The 18,312-nt window shown below is 47.4% G+C and overlaps 1 protein-coding gene across 1 annotated transcript in view; it reads right to left on the reverse strand.

The window, feature by feature from the left end:
• The window catches only part of LOC115467377 (MAM domain-containing glycosylphosphatidylinositol anchor protein 1-like), a gene marked incomplete in the record, with an annotated part of 483,050 nt that extends 469,593 nt beyond the window's left edge, over positions 1-13,457 (reverse strand). The window contains 1 exon segment of the mRNA XM_030199249.1: positions 12,255-13,457. Within this exon segment, the coding sequence (XP_030055109.1) occupies positions 12,255-12,321 (67 nt within the window).
• Positions 13,458-18,312: the final 4,855 nt, after the last annotated feature.

The following is an 18,312-nucleotide window of genomic DNA, read 5'->3' on the forward strand; positions in this document are numbered from 1 at the left end:
TAGCACGCAACTATGGAACGCACTACCAAATGCCATAAAAACAACGCACGACCTAACAATCTCCAGAAAACTACTAAAAACCAACCTGTTCAAAAAGCCAGACTCATATTTGGAAAATCAAAATACGAAAGTGCAAAACCCCTACGAGAGAAGCTACACTGGCTCCCACTTAAAGAACGCATCACGTTCAAAGTATGTACCCTAGTTCATAAAATCATCCATGGCGATGCCCCAGCCTACATGTCTGACCTGATAGACCTACCATCCAGGAATGCTAAAAAATCATCTCGCACATTCCTTAATCTTCATTTCCCCAACTGTATAGGTCTAAAATATAAACTAATGCACGCATCATCAACCTTTTCCTATATGAGTGCGCAATTCTGGAACGCACTGCCACGTAACCTAAAAGCGACCTATGAACTGACCAACTTCCGTAAACTACTAAAGACCCATCTCTTCGACAAGATATACCACAAAGACCAAAACATGTGTTACTCTCAAATATCTCAAATGAACCTTTTCCGGATATGGGAAGGTGGTAGAACGAGAGGACATGAAATGAGATTGAAGGAGGGCAGACTCAAGAAAAATGTCAGGAAGTATTTTTTCACGGAGAGAGTAGTGGATGCTTGGAATGCCCTCCCGCGGGAGGTGGTGGAAATGAAAACGGTAACGGAATTCAAACATGCGTGGGATAAGCATAAAGGAATCCTGTGCAGAAGGAATGGATCCTCAGGAGCTTAGTCAAGATCGGGAGGCGGGGCTGGTGGTTGGGAGGCGAGGATAGTGCTGGGCAGACTTGTACGGTCTGTGCCAGAGCCGATGGTGGGAAGCGGGACTGGTGGTTGGCAGGCAGGGATAGTGCTGGACAGACTTGTACGGTCTGTGCCAGAGCCGGGGTTGGGAGGCAGGGCTGGGGAGGTGAGGATAGTGCTGGGCAGACTTATACGGTCTGTGCCTGTGCCAGAGCCGGTGGTTGGGAGATGGGGCTGGTGGTTGGGAGGTGGGGATAGGGCTGGGCAGACTTATACGATCTGTGCCAGAGCCGGTGGTGGGAAGTGGGACTGGTGGTTGGCAGGCAGGGATAGTGCTGGACAGACTTGTACGGTCTGTGCCAGAGCCGGGGTTGGGAGGCAGGGCTGGGGAGGTGAGGATAGTGCTGGGCAGACTTATACGGTCTGTGCCTGTGCCAGAGCCGGTGGTTGGGAGGTGGGGCTGGTGGTTGGGAGGCGGGGCTAGTGCTGGGCAGACTTATACGGTCTGTGCCCTGAAGAGCACAGGTACAAATCAAAGTAGGGTATACACAAAAAGCAGCAAATATGAGTTATCTTGTTGGGCAGACTGGATGGACCGTGCAGGTCTTTTTCTGCCGTCATCTACTATGTTACTATATCCAGAAATGTTAATAATGCCTTCTATTATCTTTTATTCCATTACCATGTAACCCAAAATCCTTATGTAACACCATATGTCTACTCCCCTCTCATTTCCACTATCCATGATGAATTGTAAGCCACATTGAGCCTGCAAAGAGGTGGGGAAATGTGGGATACAAATGCAATAAATAAATAAATAAAATGCCACTATGATCCATCCTAAACACTACACAACGAAACTCTTCAATAACTAGACAAAACCGAACTCTCTACACCTGACCGCTTCAGTCACTCTGTCACTAACGAACGTTAACGCACTACCACCTTATTTCTCACGTCGGAAATGAACTGATTATCTAAGCTACTCCATAATTTACTCTACCATTTATGAACTTAATGCAATATCGCTTTGTATTTCTCAATCCGGAAATGGCGATCGCCACTACGGCATACTGTAAGCCACATTGAGCCTGCAAAAAGGTGGGAAAATGTGGGATACAAATGCAACAAATAAAATAAATAAATAAATAAAATACTTGCTTTCCAGGCTCAGATCTCAACTGCCTGCTCCGTTGATATAACTGCAGGTCCTCAAATAGATACCACAGAGCAGTTGCATATACCGGTTGATAAACAAATGACAAAATAACATAATTGTATCCCAAAAGCAACTAGCAACTGATGTAGCCACTTCAGTACTGGTGGAAGTAGCTCAAATTTAAAATCTGTAATATACAGTACAGTCTCGATTATCCGACGTAAACGAGACTGGCCCATTCTCGGATACTACTACTACTACTTAACATTTCTAGAGCGCTACTAGGGTTAGGCAGCGCTGTACAGTTTAACAAAGAAGGACGGTCCCTGCTCGAAGGAGCTTACAATCTAAAGGACGAAATGTCAAGTTGGGGTAGTCTATATTTCCTGAGTAGAGGTGTAGTGGTTAGGTGCCGAAGGCGACATTGAAGAGGTGGGCTTTGAGCAAGGATTTGACGATAACACCACATAAACCGCTCAAACAATGCATAATCAAAGGCATAGCATTCCCAATTTTCAGAAATTGTTTCTAAAATAAAGATTTTTACGAGAAATAAATGCAATTATTTCATCGTGGGGGGGGGGGGGGGGTCGGATAAGCCAGATGGTCGGATTAGCGAAGGTTGGATAATTGAGACTGTACTACATCGTGTTTTAAACAAAAGGGTCATTTCTGGAGATCTACTCCCGAAACACAGGGCTCCACCCAGAAACCACACACCGACACCCTCCGCCAATACAAACGTCCCCACTTCCTCTGAAAAACCTCCGTCCCCACACGCAGGTCTGCGTAACAATGTATTTATTAGTGATTTCTGATATGGCTAGCCTTGTCCTGACTCCACTGCCAGTGAGAAGGGTCACACCCTGGCTGCTCCGATGTTCCTTTGGGAACCTGTGAGGATGTCAGCATGTGTGTGACAGCCTGTCCTGGGAGGTTGGTCTAGGTGAAATAATTCTATTATCTCAAGTAGGAAATTAAAGAATGAATTTTAAAATCAATAAGCCAGAGAAAGAGCCTTGAGGAGAAATCAGCTAAAGGCTGATTTTACTCTCTGCGCATTTTGGTGTAGTTTTTAGAATCAGGAGAAGTGTCCTAGTGGTTAGAGCGCCGGTCTTGACATCCAGAGGTGGCTGGCTCAAATCCCGCTGCTGCTCCTTGTGATCTTGGGCAAGTCACCTAACCCTCCATTGCCTCAGGTATAAGATTGTGAGGCCTCCAGGGACAGGGACAGTGTACCTGCATGTAACTCACCTTGAGCTACTACTGAATAAGGTGTAATCCAAATAAATGAGAGATGATGAGGCCTGAGTACAGAGTGGGAGTAAGACCTCTTCTCAGGGCCGCCGAGAGACTGGGCCGGGCCCGGGGCAAGGCCGCTCCCGGGCCCCCGGCCCCACCCCCTGGGCCCCGCCCCCACTGCCACCCCCCAGGTTGTTGCCGCCCCCCCCCCTGAGGGGGGCCCGGCACCACAGTCCCACCCGCCTCTGCCACCGGGCCGGGCCCCTTCCACCCGAACCCCCGTCAGCAGAAGTGCTGTCTTCTGACTCCGGCGTGCGCGGCCCACACAGACGCACTCCTCTCAGCTGATCTTCGCTGTACTCTGCAGGGCTTCTGTGCGTCTGACATCCTGCAGAGTACAGCGACGATCAGCTGAGAGGAGCGCGTCTGTGTGGGCCGCGCACGCCGGAGTCAGAAGACAGCACTTCTGCTGACGGGGGTTCGGGTGGAAGGGTGGCGGTGGCGGGTGGGACTGCGGCGCCGGGCCCCCTTGGAGGCCTGGGCCCCGGGAATTTTGTCCCCCCTCTCGGCGGCCCTGTCTCTTTTGGACTACTATGATCAGCTCAACTCTGTGGAGGCTCTATCTCCAAAAGGATAGAGAGCAGCTTGAGACTGTCCAGCAGAAACTGACCAAGCTGGCGCATCAAGGCGAGATGAGATCAAAACAAAGGGTCTAAATATGTTTACCCTAGAGAAGAAGATGGAGACATTTAAATACCTGAAAGATATCAGTACACAAGATGCAAACCTGGGTATCGTTTGTTTACTCTTTCCAAAAATACTAGGACTAGGGGGCATGCAATGAAGCTACAAAGTAGTAAATTTAAAACGAATCTGAGAAAATGTTTCTTCACTCAACGTGTAATTAAACTCTGGAATTCATTGTCAGACAATGTGCTAAAGGTGGTTAGTTTAGCGGGGTTTAAAAAAAAAGGTTTGACCGGCTTCCTAAAGGAAAAGTCCGTAGACCATTATTAAATTGACTTGGGGAAAATCCACTGCTTATTTCTGGGCTAAGCAGCATAAAATGTATTGAACATTTTGGGGATCTTGCCAGGTATTTGTGACCTGGATTGGCCACTGTTGGATACAGGATGCTGGGCTCGATGGACCTTTGGTCTGTCCCAGTGTGGCAATACTTATGTACTTAACCTGTTTCAACTGAAGGACAGTTGTAGAACTAGAGGTCACAAGATGAAACCACGAAGGGAACATGCAGAAACACAGGCAATAGTTTTTCACAGAAAGGAGGTGGATGCCGGCACTGCCCTCCTGGGGGGGGGGGGGGGGGGGGGAGGAGTAGAGAAAACCATGACAGCATAACTCAAAAGAGCGGGACCTGCACTAAGGTAGTGTGAGGACTTCAAAAAACAGGGGTGGTAGCGCTAATGAAGGACTTTAGTCGTACTTAGGAGAGATGTGACAGGGTAGGAGGAAAGCTGCTGTTCTGTTCCATTTAGAAATTTTAGATGTGCATCTATCAAAAGGACGTCTGGACTGGGCAGATGGGATGGGCCACTTTGATCGTTAGCTGTTGTCATTTAATAAGTTAGTATGAGACGAAACACCTCCCCCCCCCCCCCCCCCTTATGCTTTGTCCAAGCCTTTAATTCCTGGAATCTTGCAGAATAGAAATGCTTACCCTTGTATCCAAAAGTGCTGAGACCCCCTCCCTAATGTGCTCCCCACAGCAGGGTTTGGGTTTGTTCTGAGGATGGGGGCCCTTGGGGGGAGGGGGATCTGCGGATCTTTATATTTGCATGTGGGTTTTTTTGCTGGGGAATTTCTTCTCCCTTCCAGTAGAGGAGTGTGGTAGCCGTGTTAGTCCACTCTTAAGGTTATCAATAGAAATCAAACAAAATAAAACATGGAAAAGAAAATAAGATGATACCTTTTTTATTGGACATAACTTAATACATTTCTTGATTAGCTTTCGAAGGTTGCCCTTCTTCGTCAGATCCCTTCCAGAAACTGTATAAATTTCGAGGCAAAACACTTACGAATTTTAAAGCAACCAAAGTGCCTCGTAGTTGCAGGGGCTCAGTTTGGACCCCCATCCTTACCAGAAGAATGACAGATTCAAAGAGATTACAAATGCACACGGTCCTAGGAGTGGGCAGCTAGATCTAAAGCTTTAGCTGGAGTCTTACCACCAACCCCCCCCCCCCCCCCAGTCCAAACCCACCGTCTCTGAATAATCAGCAGTCAGGGTACCGTTTTTCTCATCCTGTTGGACCCCCTCAGAGCAGGAGGCACCAATTGCCAGGGCTTAGTGATCCTGCAGCGACGGTGCCCGGTGGATGAAAGTCACTGATCCGATCGCAGGTTCAGAAGAGGGAAGTGGTGCAGCTGTAGTTTCCTGAAGAAAAGAAAGGAGATTTGGGGAGCCCCAGCCATGCCGTGACACTTGGCGATGCAGGCTCGGGAATGCTCACACAGGATTTGCCGGGCAGAAATCATTCAAGACAATGCAGAATGGCAAAGCTTGGATTTTCTCCCACTGGTGAGAGCCTAAGACTGTATGTGTGCCCTTGCAGAATTTCGATGAGATGGAGGAAGGTTGGGAGGGGGCATGGGGGTGGGGGGGGGGGGGGAGTCCCGAGCAAGCCTTTTCTATCTCAGAACATCTCACAGATCATACTGAATAGAATCTCTCTGCATCCATTTGTATGGATTAAGAAGGGGCAGGATGGGGGAAAGGGGGGGGGCAGATTTAGAGCTGGGATGTGTGTGTGGGGGGGGGGGGGGTGACAGGCTTCAAGACTGCCCTTGCCTTTGCTTCAGCGGTAATGAATGAAAAGTGTACTTCCTCTGTCTGAAGGGTGGCCAGGACAGCTCGGAGCGCTACCTTGGCAAGGAGCAGAAAACGGGAGGATGAGACTTCTGTCCAAGACTATGCAAAAAGATTTACAGACCGTGCAAAAGGCCAGCCAGTCCGTTTTGCCTGCTCAGTGAAGAATTGCAAGGCACTTCCTCCGGGCATTCAGTTCCATGCTACTTCTGGGAAAAGGACAAAAAGGTGAAGAGGAAAACTTATCCCACTGATGTTTTGATGCTGGATGAAAACCTCAAGGAAAAGCAACACATTTTCGGTCAGCTCACATCATCCTGAAGCTGCCAGTTCACATGGTAAACAATGAGATCATTCAAGGACTGCTAGAATGGCTCTCCACCTCCCCCCTCATTCAGTTCAGTCCAAAGAGGCTGATCCAGGCCTGGATTCGCCCCATTGCATGCAGGGATTTGTAGTCCAATCTTGTTCTTTTCTAGGGAAATCAAGACTACAAATCCCTGCATGCAGTGGGGCAAAAACCAGGCCTGGATCAGCTTGTTCAGGTGGACATGGATGGAATGGCAGCCATTGCTCCAACTGAATTGGGAGTTAAAAATACATCCCCTTTGTCCTGTTTCTCCTGAAGCTAGAAAAAACAAACCTAGAAAATTCTAGCAACCCATCTCCTCTCTCTTTTTTTCTTTGTGTTTGTTTTTAAATCTTGCGCTGTACTCTGCAGGTAGAAATTTACAAGAACCTTTGTTTCTCCTTAATATGCAGTGTTCTAACCAACAAAAATAGATGCAGAGCTCTGCGACACTGGGGGCTACACACCGTGTTCCAAGATGTCCAATTGCAGGACATCGATGGACACGTTACACTCAAATCCCTGGAGATGCGTTGCTGAGTTCTGCATACTGGGATTTCTGAACAGTTTGTGTGAAAGAAAACTCTTCCGAAGGGGTTTCTGGCTGTTGGTTTCTTCTACCTGCCCCACGGGTCCCCGGGGACAATCTCATTCCTTGCAGAAAGCAATACTTTTCAACCAAACAAAGGCCAGAATGATCTGGAAATGCCGCTGAATGGGAACTTTCGGGAGTGCAGAGGCTCCTGATGTCTGCAAAGGGGACCTATGTGCTCTCGAAAGTTCCTGTACCTTATCCCCTCTGCATCCTTTATCGATTGCTTCTCATCCACTCTCTCATCACCTCTCGCCTTGACTACTGCAGCCTACTCCTCACTGGCCTCCCATTTAACCATCTATCCCCCCTTCAATCTGTTCAGAACTCTGCTACATGTCTTATCTTCCGCCTGGACCGATATACTCATATCACCCCTCTCCTCAAGTCACTTCACTGGCTTCCGATCAGGTACCGCATACAATTCAAGATTCTCCTACTAGCCTACAAATGCACTCAATCTGCAGCCCCTCATTACCTCTCTACCCTCATCTCCCCCTACGTTCCCGCCCGTAACCTCCGCTCACAGGACAAATCCCTCCTTTCAGTACCCTTCTCCACCACCGCCAACTCCAGGCTCCTCCCTTTCTGCCTCGCCTCACCCCATGCTTGGAATAAACTCCCTGAGCCCATACGCCAGGCCCCCTCCCTGCCCATCTTCAAATCCTTGCTCAAAGCCCATCTCTTCAATGTTGCCTTCGGCACCTAACCATTATACCTCTATTCAGGAAATCTAGACTGCCCCCAATTTGATTGACTGCACTTTTTTGTCCTTTAGATTGTAAGCTCCTTTGAGCAGGGACTGTCCTTCTTTGTTAGATTGTACAGCGCTGCGTAACCCTGGTAGCGCTTTAGAAATGTTAAATAGTAGTAGTAGTAATTTGAGGTGTTGCAGCTCACACAGACTCTGACTTTCCTGTCTAGTGACTATAAAGCAGCTTAAAAACATAAGACCAGCCATACTGGGTCAGACCAATGGTCCATTTAGCCCAGTATCCTGCTTCCAACAGTGGTCAATCCAGGTCACAAGCATATAACAGAATTCCAAATAGTAGCAACATTCCGGAATCCCAAAGAGTGACAAGATTCCAGAATTGAAAAATAATAGCACGATTCCAGAATCTCATACAGTAGCAAGATTCCATGCTACCAATCCCAGGGACAAGCAGTGTCTACGGACTTTTCCTCCAGGAAATTATCCAACCTTTTTTAAACCCAGATACATTAAAAGTCTACTTTCCTTGGCTCTATAGGTACCATTTTTGGTCTTACTCATGTTCCCCTATATTTTAGTTCTTGTATTTTCTCACATGTGGCCACTTCATTGCAGGTTTTTTTCTTATTATGGCCACCCACACTGCCTGAATTTTTAATAAATCCACCTCCCTGTCTTCAGCGTCCATTCCAGATTCCCTCCACCCTATGGATCTTAAGCTTAATTAGAACCAGGGCCAGGATCTGGTACCATAACTACATGGGATTGTACTCCCTATTTTACAATGCCCCCCCCCCCCCCGCAAACTTGCTTAGCCCAGTCTCTGCAATGATAATCCTCAGCTGTACCCATGCACCCTAAATCCATCCACTAGGAGTCACCATTGCATAGAGACTGCCCCACCCCAATCCAATCCAGTCCAACCGGAGTACTTATATGCTGTCGGTCCCCCCCCCCCCCCCAAATCAGGGATCAAAGCAGATCCAAGAAACCCCGGTCATGCAACAAAAAATAACATTACAAAGAAGTTATCAAAACAACATGTAACAGAATCATAAACTAGAAAACTAAAAAAATAATAATTTTTTCTACCTTAAGCACTCAAAAACATATCAAATATAATAGCTTTCATTCAACAGCAGCCTGAGAAGAAACTGTCCTAATGTCCCTGGCAAACTATTCCAGGTACTTAATGCTTGAAAACTGAATGAACCATGCTGGATCAAATAATCCGGTGCTGTGCCCCAAAAGAACAAAACACCCCCCACCCAGAGAGTAGAATGCTTGAGCCGGGAACTGAACCAAACCAGCCCGAAGCGTCTTCGTGTTTTATATGTATCCGTATGATGCCTATACGGGGGCTGCTGATGACAAACAGCACAGCGGCGCTCCTGATTCTACTCCGATTCATAGTGGGAGGCGCTTTCAAAACCTAAACCCTAATTAGAAATGAAGTACATAAAAGGGGGGCCCTGGTAATGATTTTATTTCAACAAGCAAATCAATTAGCTGAAGTTATGTTTTGCTGGCAACGCCAAATAGATTCAAGACAACCATAGTGACCCTCGGATTCTGCTGCCAAAAAGATCATTTATTTATTTGTTGCATTTGTATCCCACCTTATCCCACCTCTTTGCAGGAACATCCCTAGGTCCCAAAATATTTGTATGAGGAAAATCAGCCTGTGTGGGCACCAGAGTCTAGGCTGAGATCCTGTGACCCTGGACCATACCATATGCAATGAGTTTATGTTATTAGGCGGACTGGATGGACCATACGGGTCTTTATCTGCCATCATCTACTATGTTACTGTGAACAAGGTCCTGGCGTAGTGACACCCAATGCCAAATCTGATCTGTGCAACCCTGTTTCCTGGCTAAAAGTGGTGGGATCACATCCATGCATATGAAATAAAGTGAGCTGGAATAAAACACACTAATTAAATGCTAATTATTATTCCTGTAGTCTCTGGAAACAACCCTCAAGTTGCAGCAACTACAGCCACTACTGAGAACTGCAGAAGGGATCCAGGCAAATCGGAAAATACACAAGCAGTCATGGGCCAAAACAGCTCCCTGGGAATCAGGTCAATTCTGAAGTGAGGAGGCAAATGCACTAAGGAACCCTAAAATTCCCAGCACCAGCGCCCCACACCATAGTGGAAGGAAGGCAAATGTTTGATAGCAAATGTGTTTTGGAGGTATGAAGGCGGATCAGTGCTGTACCTCAGTTCTAGCGCTGCAGAGAAACACTATGTCTGGGGGCCAAGGTCGTCATGTTGGGGGGGGGGGGGGGGAGGCACATTCTCAGTCCAGACAGGACTTAACAAAGATCTAGGTTTTCTAGCTCATTATAAACCATAAAATTGTACTGCTTTGTCACCCTCCTGTCTCCATGCATATCTCCCTGTCCCTCATCCACCTGACTCTTCCTGTCTCTCACCTATCCACCCCCATCCTGTTAGACTGTCACTGAAATGTTTTGATGTTTCACTTCTATATACTGTCATCTACCAACATTTGCTTATTTCCTATCTGACGAAGAAGGGCAACCTTCGAAAGCTAATCAAGAAATGTATTAAGTTATGTCCAATTAAAAAGGAATCATCCTATTTTCTTTTCCATGTTTTATTTCTATGGATTACCTTTAAAAGTGGACTAACACAGCTACCACACCTCTCTACTCAAGAAAATAGGAAAAGCAATCACTGCCACCATTATTTTTTAGCGGGAGGGAAGGGGATACACTTTTTGAACTGAAGACAGCAAGTTTGGCTCTGATTACATATCAACTATGCAAGTGAGTGGGACAACGGTGGACACTGACGCCAAGACATTGGAGCTTCCTGTTTCCCCTCCACAATAGCCAGGTATCTGGAGGAAGTTACCCCCTAGCATTTGGTCTCATGCTCCAGAAAAAAAAGATATTGGGCTGTGGGCAAGGGAGAGGCTCCATTGGAGAACTATTCTTGTGCAAGATAATCCAAGATTTTCTGGCCAAATTTCCCCGACCTCTGGAATTCTTGGGCTATTTACTCATTAAGCAGAGAAGCTCCTTGCTGCACTCGTGGTCTGGTGGGTCTGTTTTTCCCCCCAAAAAAACCTGGTGGCACCACTACGTAAGTGACCGTACTGAGTGTGAATGTGTAAGGATCTATGATGAGACAGTTCGTGCTGTGTTCCGAGCTCCCCTCGGGTACTCTGTCTGCAGGTCTAGGGTCCAGCATGTCACAGAAAGAAAACAGCTGTTTGTGAGAGATGACAATGGCTTCTTTAGCCCGGGTGAAGCCTTCCCGCCAGCACAGACCACTTAACAGATCCACTACAAAAGACCTCTGACTCCCTACGGGGACTGAGTGTTCCTGGTACGTATCTGGCACAGAACAGCAAGGACTTTGTAGAAAGGCCGAGTGTTCCTATCACACACATCTGTGGCTCAATGGCAGGGACTCTGTGCAAGGGCTGAGTGCTGTAGGCTCAGATCTGTCACGAAACGGCAAGGCCTTTGCATGAGGGCTGACTCTTCATATGGGGTGAGTGGAGAGGGCAGTTTGCCTGTATATTCCTGCCAGGATCTGTTCAAAAATAGTGCATAATTTTTTTTTTACAGGAGGGCAGAGATCTTATGCAGCCTGTCGTGAGATCCAGGGACTATATTGATTTGGTTCAACCACTTAAGAAAATTTCCACATAATTCAGACCCTGGAATCCTGATCCCTTGCTGCACTAGTGCCTTTCCCCTGGCTTGGCCGCCCCCCCAGTGCCCTGGGAAGCCAGTAGTAAACATTTATTTCTTGACATCCCCGCAGTGCCCCTCTCAAGATAGTCAGTGTCTGCAAAACCACATCCCCCCCAAAAAGGGAACTTTTAGCCCAAAATACAGGTGTTAAAAAACAAACGTTCAGCAGCAAGTTACCTACAGATATTTGGGACTGTGAGTCTTGTCCTGCAGGGAACTTTTCTTGCATGCCAGGAAAGCATATCACCCACACCAAGCCTCCCCCCTCCCTCCACTGCCCCTTTCACACCTGCACCCTGCTCTTTCACCTCAGGGTGGCTGCATTTTTGCCCGATTCTGCAACGTTTTTCTGCCTTTCGCCAGCTCTTCCAGTCTCCAGCAAAGTTCCTGAAAAGCATCCAGAATCATTTGGAAGGAAACGGGCAGAGAGGGTGAAGGTCTGGCAACCCTCCTCACTCCAGACAAGAATAACGTTATCATCTAACAGCTTGGTGAAAAGCCTTTTCAGCCAGAAGACACAATTACCATCTCAGCTGTACTGGTCCGCCATCCTTAACTGGTCCCACTTTCCTGCACAACTACCCAGCAAGGCACGATCATTCACAGGCTGGCACCGGACTGGCAAGGAGGCGGCGAGGAAGGGGAGAGACATGAAAGGAGGGAGGGTGGCTGAGGAGCTGAGGGGGAAGAGGGAGCAAGCGAGCTGGGGGAAAGGGCAAGGGGGCACAGATGCCCCTCTCCCAGTCTCCTAGCCTCTGATTAAGAGAGGGCGAAGAGGCAGGAAGGAGCTCCCTGGTCGTCTGGGCAGCTGTCTGTCTCCCTCCCCGCCGCCCGGCCGGGTGATTTGCTCCGCATTCGCCTTTGCTCTTACCGTAAACTCCTTGCGCCCGAGGGCAGCGGGGCAACAGAGCCAGGAGGAGGAGAGAGACGATTTGCATCCTCTTCAGCGCTGCCGCTTCACATCCAGCCCAGGAAGCGAGGAAAGGGGGGGGGGAGAGAATAATCCACACGAGAGGTGAGCGGAGGAAGAAGCCCAGTCCTGCCCCGCGCAAAAGATCCAAAAAAATGCAAGCAGACGGTGCAGGGCTCCGGCACTGGCAAACGTACTGCAGCTTGGCACTGACTCCCCCACCCCCAGCTGCAGAGGGGGGGAGGGCAGCCCGGCCCCTGGCTTTCCTTTTTCAGGCCCCAGCAATTGGCCCCAGCTGTCCGGGCATCTCGGAGCCCCCTGTCCCGTCCCTGCCAACTTTGCAGCAAGTCTCTCGGCTGGAAAGTTCAGCTCCTGGGGGAGGGGAGGGGGGTTTCTTCGGTTTCCAAATCAAGAGCGATGTTGAGTCCCACAGCAGCGGCTTCTCCCTGTTTGTCACGGTGCAGAAAGCTGGCTGCCTGTGCTGATCAGCCCCCCCATCCCTCCACCTTTTGCACACCCTGTTCCTGAGGTCCCGGGTATCTGCCTCCGCCTGTGCTGATCGGCCCCTCCCCCAACTCCTGCACGCCTTGGACTGTGCTCCTTCAGCACACCCTGTTCCTGATGCCCACTGTGTCCCTCTTGCTACCTGTGCTCACTAGCTGCCCTCCTTCTCCACATCTTGCTTCTGACGCCCCCTTTCTCTCTCTCTCTCTCTCTCTCTCTCTGCCTGTGCTGATCTGCTCCCCTGCTCTTGCACACCCTGTTTGTTCCTGATGCCCCCCGTGTCCCTCTCTCTGTCTGTGCTGATCTGCTCCCCTGCTCCTGCTCACCCTGTTCCTGATGCACCCGTCTCTCTCTCTCTGCCTATGCTGCTCAGTCCCCCTTTCCTGCACACCCTGTTTGTTCCTGATGCCCCCGTGTCCCTCTCTCTGCCTGTGCTGATCTGCTCCCCTGCTCTTGCACACCCCGTTCCTGATGCACCTCCCTCTCTCTCTCTCTCTCTGCCTATGCTGCTCAGTTCCCCTTTCCTGCTCACCCTGTTCCTGAATGCACCGTGTGTGTGTGTGTATCTGCACCTCTGTGCCCACATACGGAGCACAGAAGCTCCTCTCGAATACGTCTCTCTTGCTCTGAATTTATAATCCTCCAAGACCTGTCTCTGGAAGTTCCTCTGTCTTTTCTTTCTTTCTTTCTTCCTTCAGCTTTTATTTTCTCAGCACTCTTTGATTCCCATCCAGTTAAAAAAAGAAAACCCCAGAGCCAATTAAATGAACGGTGCTCTGAGAAAGTCCAGCCTCCTGCCCAATTTCCCTGCCCTCCCTCAGGACCAATTAGAGAAACCAAACACAGGGCTGGAGAGGAAAGATCTGCCTTCCCCCTTCCCCTCCCTCTCCATCCTGGCAGAGACTTGTCAGACATGAGGCCAGGATCCATTAATCCTCTGGATACAAAGCACAAGGTGGGCTCCGGCACTTGCCAAAACCCAGGCTTGCAAGTGAGGGGACAGTGCCTGCATGTGTGGGGACAGGAGTTGTCGCCTGCCGGCTGTGTCCGTGTGTTCAGGCTGTCCTTTGGACGGATCCTGAAGCAGGGCTGTGTTTCTGCAGTCATAGCAGTGTTTTGGGTGCTGTAATTCTTCTGGTGGTCCCATGCGTGTGATGTGGGTGTTCTTAGTGGGTCTGTGACATGTGCCGGCCATCATGTGTGGGCCATGCGAATTGCACGCCTTACACTGTGTATGTACTGGTGTACGTGGGGTTCATGCAGTGTGGATGGTGGGTGTCTTTCTTTATACAAGAGTTGTGTCCTAGGGATGCTGCAGTGTGGAAGGTGTGGCTCTTTATTGTGTGTCTTGTGTTCATTGGGCTTGGTGCAGTGTGGATGATGTGTCAATTATTTTGGGTCCCTTCCTACAATAGTTGTGTGCCTAGGTTTGGTGCAGGGTGGATGGTGTGGCTTTTTATTGCGACTCTTTGTTCATACCGTAGTTGCGTTCATTGGGTTGGTGCAGCGGCCGCTTCTCTAAACATTAGGGCTACTCCTAAGGCAGGGTGTGGGTGGACACAGTCACAACTGTATGAACAAAGACATACAATACAAATCCACATTGTACCAACCCTACAAACACAACTGTTTTATGGATAGAAACACACAATAAAGACACACACCATCCACACTGCACCAACCCAATAGACACAACTACTGTATAAACACAAGACATATAATAGACACACAGCATCCACACTGTGAACAGAAGACACACAATAAAGAGCTACACCATCCACAGTAGAGCAACCCTATTGTCATTGAACGTACACACTGTTGATGGCTTATAGACAGTATATGTTCTTGTTAATGGTATGTGTCTGTATCCATACAGTAGTAGTGCTGATAGGGTTGGTCCAGTGTGGATGTGTTTCTTTATTGTGTATTTGTATCCATAGGGTAGTTTTTATTTTTTATTTATTAGGATTTATTTACCGCCGTTTTGAAGGAATTCACTCAAGGCGGTGTTCAGTAAGAATAGATCGAACATGAGCAGGAGGCAATTAGATCAGTAAAAATATTCAAAAACAGTTGTGTTGATATCGCATGTACATTGAGGAAGGTGTGTGTCTTTATCCGTAGAGCAGCTGTTTATATAGGGTTGGTGAAGTGTGGATGGTGTGTTTCTTTAATGTGTGTCTTTGTTCATACGGTAGTTGGGTAAGTAGGGTTGGTCCAGTGTGAATGGTATGTGGCTCTTTATTGTGTGTTGTGTGTTTATACAGTAGTTGTATACATAGAGTTGGTCCAGTGTGCATGGTTGTTAAAAGAATTTTTCATAGTAACATAGTAAATGACGGCAGAAAAAGACCTGCATGGTCCATCCAGTCTGCCCAACAAGATAAACTCATATGTGCTACTTTTTGTGTATACCCTACTTTGATTTGTACCTGTCCTCTTCAGGGCACAGACCGTGTAAGTCTGCCCAGCACTATCCCCGCCTCCCAACCACCAGCCCCGCCTCCCACCACCGGCTCTGCCACCCAATCTCGGCTAAGCTCCTTAGGATCCATTCCTTCTGAACAGGATTCCTTTATATTTATCCCACACGTGTTTGAATTTTGTTACCGTTTTCATTTCCACCACCTCCCGCGGGAGGGCATTCCAAGCATCCACTACTCTCTCCATGAATAAATACTTCCTGACATTTTTCTTGAGTCTGCCCCCCTTCAATCTCATTTCATGTCCTCTCGTTCTACCGCCTTCGCACCTCTGGAAAAGGTTCATTTGCGGATTTATACTTTTCAAATATTTGAACGTCTATATCATATCACCCCTGTTTCTCCTTTCTTCCAGAGTATACATGTTCAGGTCATCAAGTCTCTCCTTCTAGCTTCCTCAGATCCTTTTTCATGTTTTCCACTCCCTCCCGGGTGTCCACTCTGTTACAGATCTTAGTATCATCCGCAAATAGGCAAACTCTACCTTCTAACCCTTCAGCAATGTCACTCACAAATATATTGAACAGAATCGGTCCCATCACCGATCCCTGAGGCACTCCACTACTCACCTTTCCCTCCTCCGAGCGAATTCCATTCACCACCAATTTTACCAATGATACGAACACCACGAGACCAAGTCAGGCTTAAAGCAGTCTTATTTCTTGCAAGGAGACAAATCCAGCATACCCTCATGAAGTTGTCTGCCCTCCCCATACCTTCCCGTTTCTTATATACCTTTTTAGACTCTCATCTACGTACATGAAGCATATCTTTTAAGCTTGGATGAACATGTTACAGTTTTCGACCATTAGGAGGTTTTTACAAGCTAGGCAAAAAGCATATCTAAGAACATTCGGGTCTTCTTGTAACACACAAGGTCAGAAGCCGTTTCTTGTCTTATAATCTACACTTGTTTAGTATATGTTAAAATGATTAACTCAATAATTTCCCTACAATGGTGTGTGGCTCTTTATTGTGTGTCTTGACGCCTACAGTAGTTGTGTCCATTAGCTTGGTGCAGTCTGGATGGAGTGCATCTCTCTATTGTGTGTTTGTACATACAAAAGTTTGCTCGTAGGGTTGGTGCGTTGTGGATGGTGTGTGTCTTTATTGCGTGTCTTGCTTTTATACAGTATTTGTGTTCATAGGATTGATGCAGTGGGGATGGTGTGTTTCTTTATTCTGTGTCTATAGCCATACTGTATTTGTGTACACAGGGTTGGTGAAATGGGGAAGATGTGTGTTTATATTGTGTTTCTTTTTTCATACAGTAGTTATGTTTGTAGGGTTGGTCAAGTGTGGATGTTGTGTGGCACTTTACTGTGTGTATTGTATTTTATACAGTAGTTATGGCCCTTGGGTTGGTACATTGTGGATGGTGTGTCTTTATTGTGTGTCTTTCTTCATACAGTAATTGTGTACCTAGGGTAGGTCCAGAGTAGATGGTGTGTGATTCTTTATTATGTGTCTTTATCCCTACAGTAGTTGTGTTCATTGGCTTGGTGCAGTGTGGATTGTGTGTGTGTGTTCATACTGTAGTTGTGTCATAGGGTTGGGTGTGTGGACGGTGTGTGTCTCTTTATTGTATGTCTTGTGTTTATACAGTAGTAGTGTTCATTGAGTTGGTGCAGTGTTGATGGTGTGTGTCTCTTTGTTGTGTGTGTTTGTTCATACAGTAGTTGTTAGCAAAAACAGAAGATTAGAGAGAGCAAACCAAATGGAATCATAAAGAGTCCCTCAATATTGCAGAGAAAATATTAAAATATTTTATTGAAAATTATCTTCTTCATAGAAAACTTAAATATCACAATGCATCCAACAAATAGAATTCACTGTTTTTCATACTGCACTGTGTGTTCAAAGCGCTGGTGGTTATCAGTCCACTCATTGAAAGATGCCAGCGGTTGTCAATGTTTAAAGCAGCGGCATATTAAAAACCGCTGTTCTGTAATCAAAAGGACCCGTTTCACCGATATCACGGCTTCCTCAGGGTCTAATTACAGACAGGCAACCGATTCTGCGGTTGCTGTGAATGTGGTTCAGATTCACTTTCATCTGGCTGAGGTGCCTCCACACCGTATTTTTGTACATAGGATTGGTGAAATGGGGAACGATGTGTGTTTATATTGTGTGTCTTTGTTCATACGGTACTTGTGTTTACAGGTTAGTCCAGTGTGCATGCTGTATGGCTCTTTATTGTGTGTCTTGTTTGTACAGTAGTTGTGTTCATTGGGTTGGTGCACTGTGGATGATGTGTTTTTTTTTTATTGTGTGTTTCTATCCATAGAACAATTAGAAACATAGAAACATGAAGGCAGATAAAGGCCATATGGCCCATCCTCTGTAACCCCTTATTCTTCCTGTCCTAAGTGATCCCACATGCTTATCCCATGCCTTTTAAAATTCTGGAACAGTCCTAGACTCCACCACCTCCACTGGGAGGCCATTCCACGCCTCCACCACCCTTTCTGTGAAATAATACTTCCTTGGGTTACTCCTAAGCCTATTCCCTCTTAACTTTGTCATATGCCCCCTCATTCCAGAGCTCTCCTTCATTTGAAAAAGGCTCTCTTCCTGTACATAAATGCCTTTGAGATATTTAAACGTTTCTATCATGTCTCCTCTCTCCCTCCTCTCTTCCAGCGTATACATGTTGAGGTTCATAAGCCTGTCCCTGTAATTTTTGCATTCAAGACCACTTACTAATTTCGTAGCCGCCCTCTGGACCAACTTCATCCTGTTTATATCTTTCCATAGATGCGGTCTCCAGAACTGCACACAGTACTCCAAATGGGGCCTCACTAGAGACTTATACAACGGCACTATCACCTCCTTTTTCCTGCTGGTCATGCCTCTCTTTATGCACCCAAGCATCCTTCTGGCTTTGGCCGTCACTTTTTCTACCTGTTTGAAAGCTTTAAGGTCGTCAGACACAATCACCCCCAAGTCCCGCTCTTCCTTCACACACTGAAGCACTACACTGTACCGTTCCCTTGGATTTTTGCAACCCAAGTGCATGACCCTGCAATTTT

This window comes from Microcaecilia unicolor, chromosome 3 (genome assembly GCF_901765095.1).
Source record: "Microcaecilia unicolor chromosome 3, aMicUni1.1, whole genome shotgun sequence".
NCBI classification, from domain to species: Eukaryota; Metazoa; Chordata; class Amphibia; order Gymnophiona; family Siphonopidae; genus Microcaecilia; species Microcaecilia unicolor.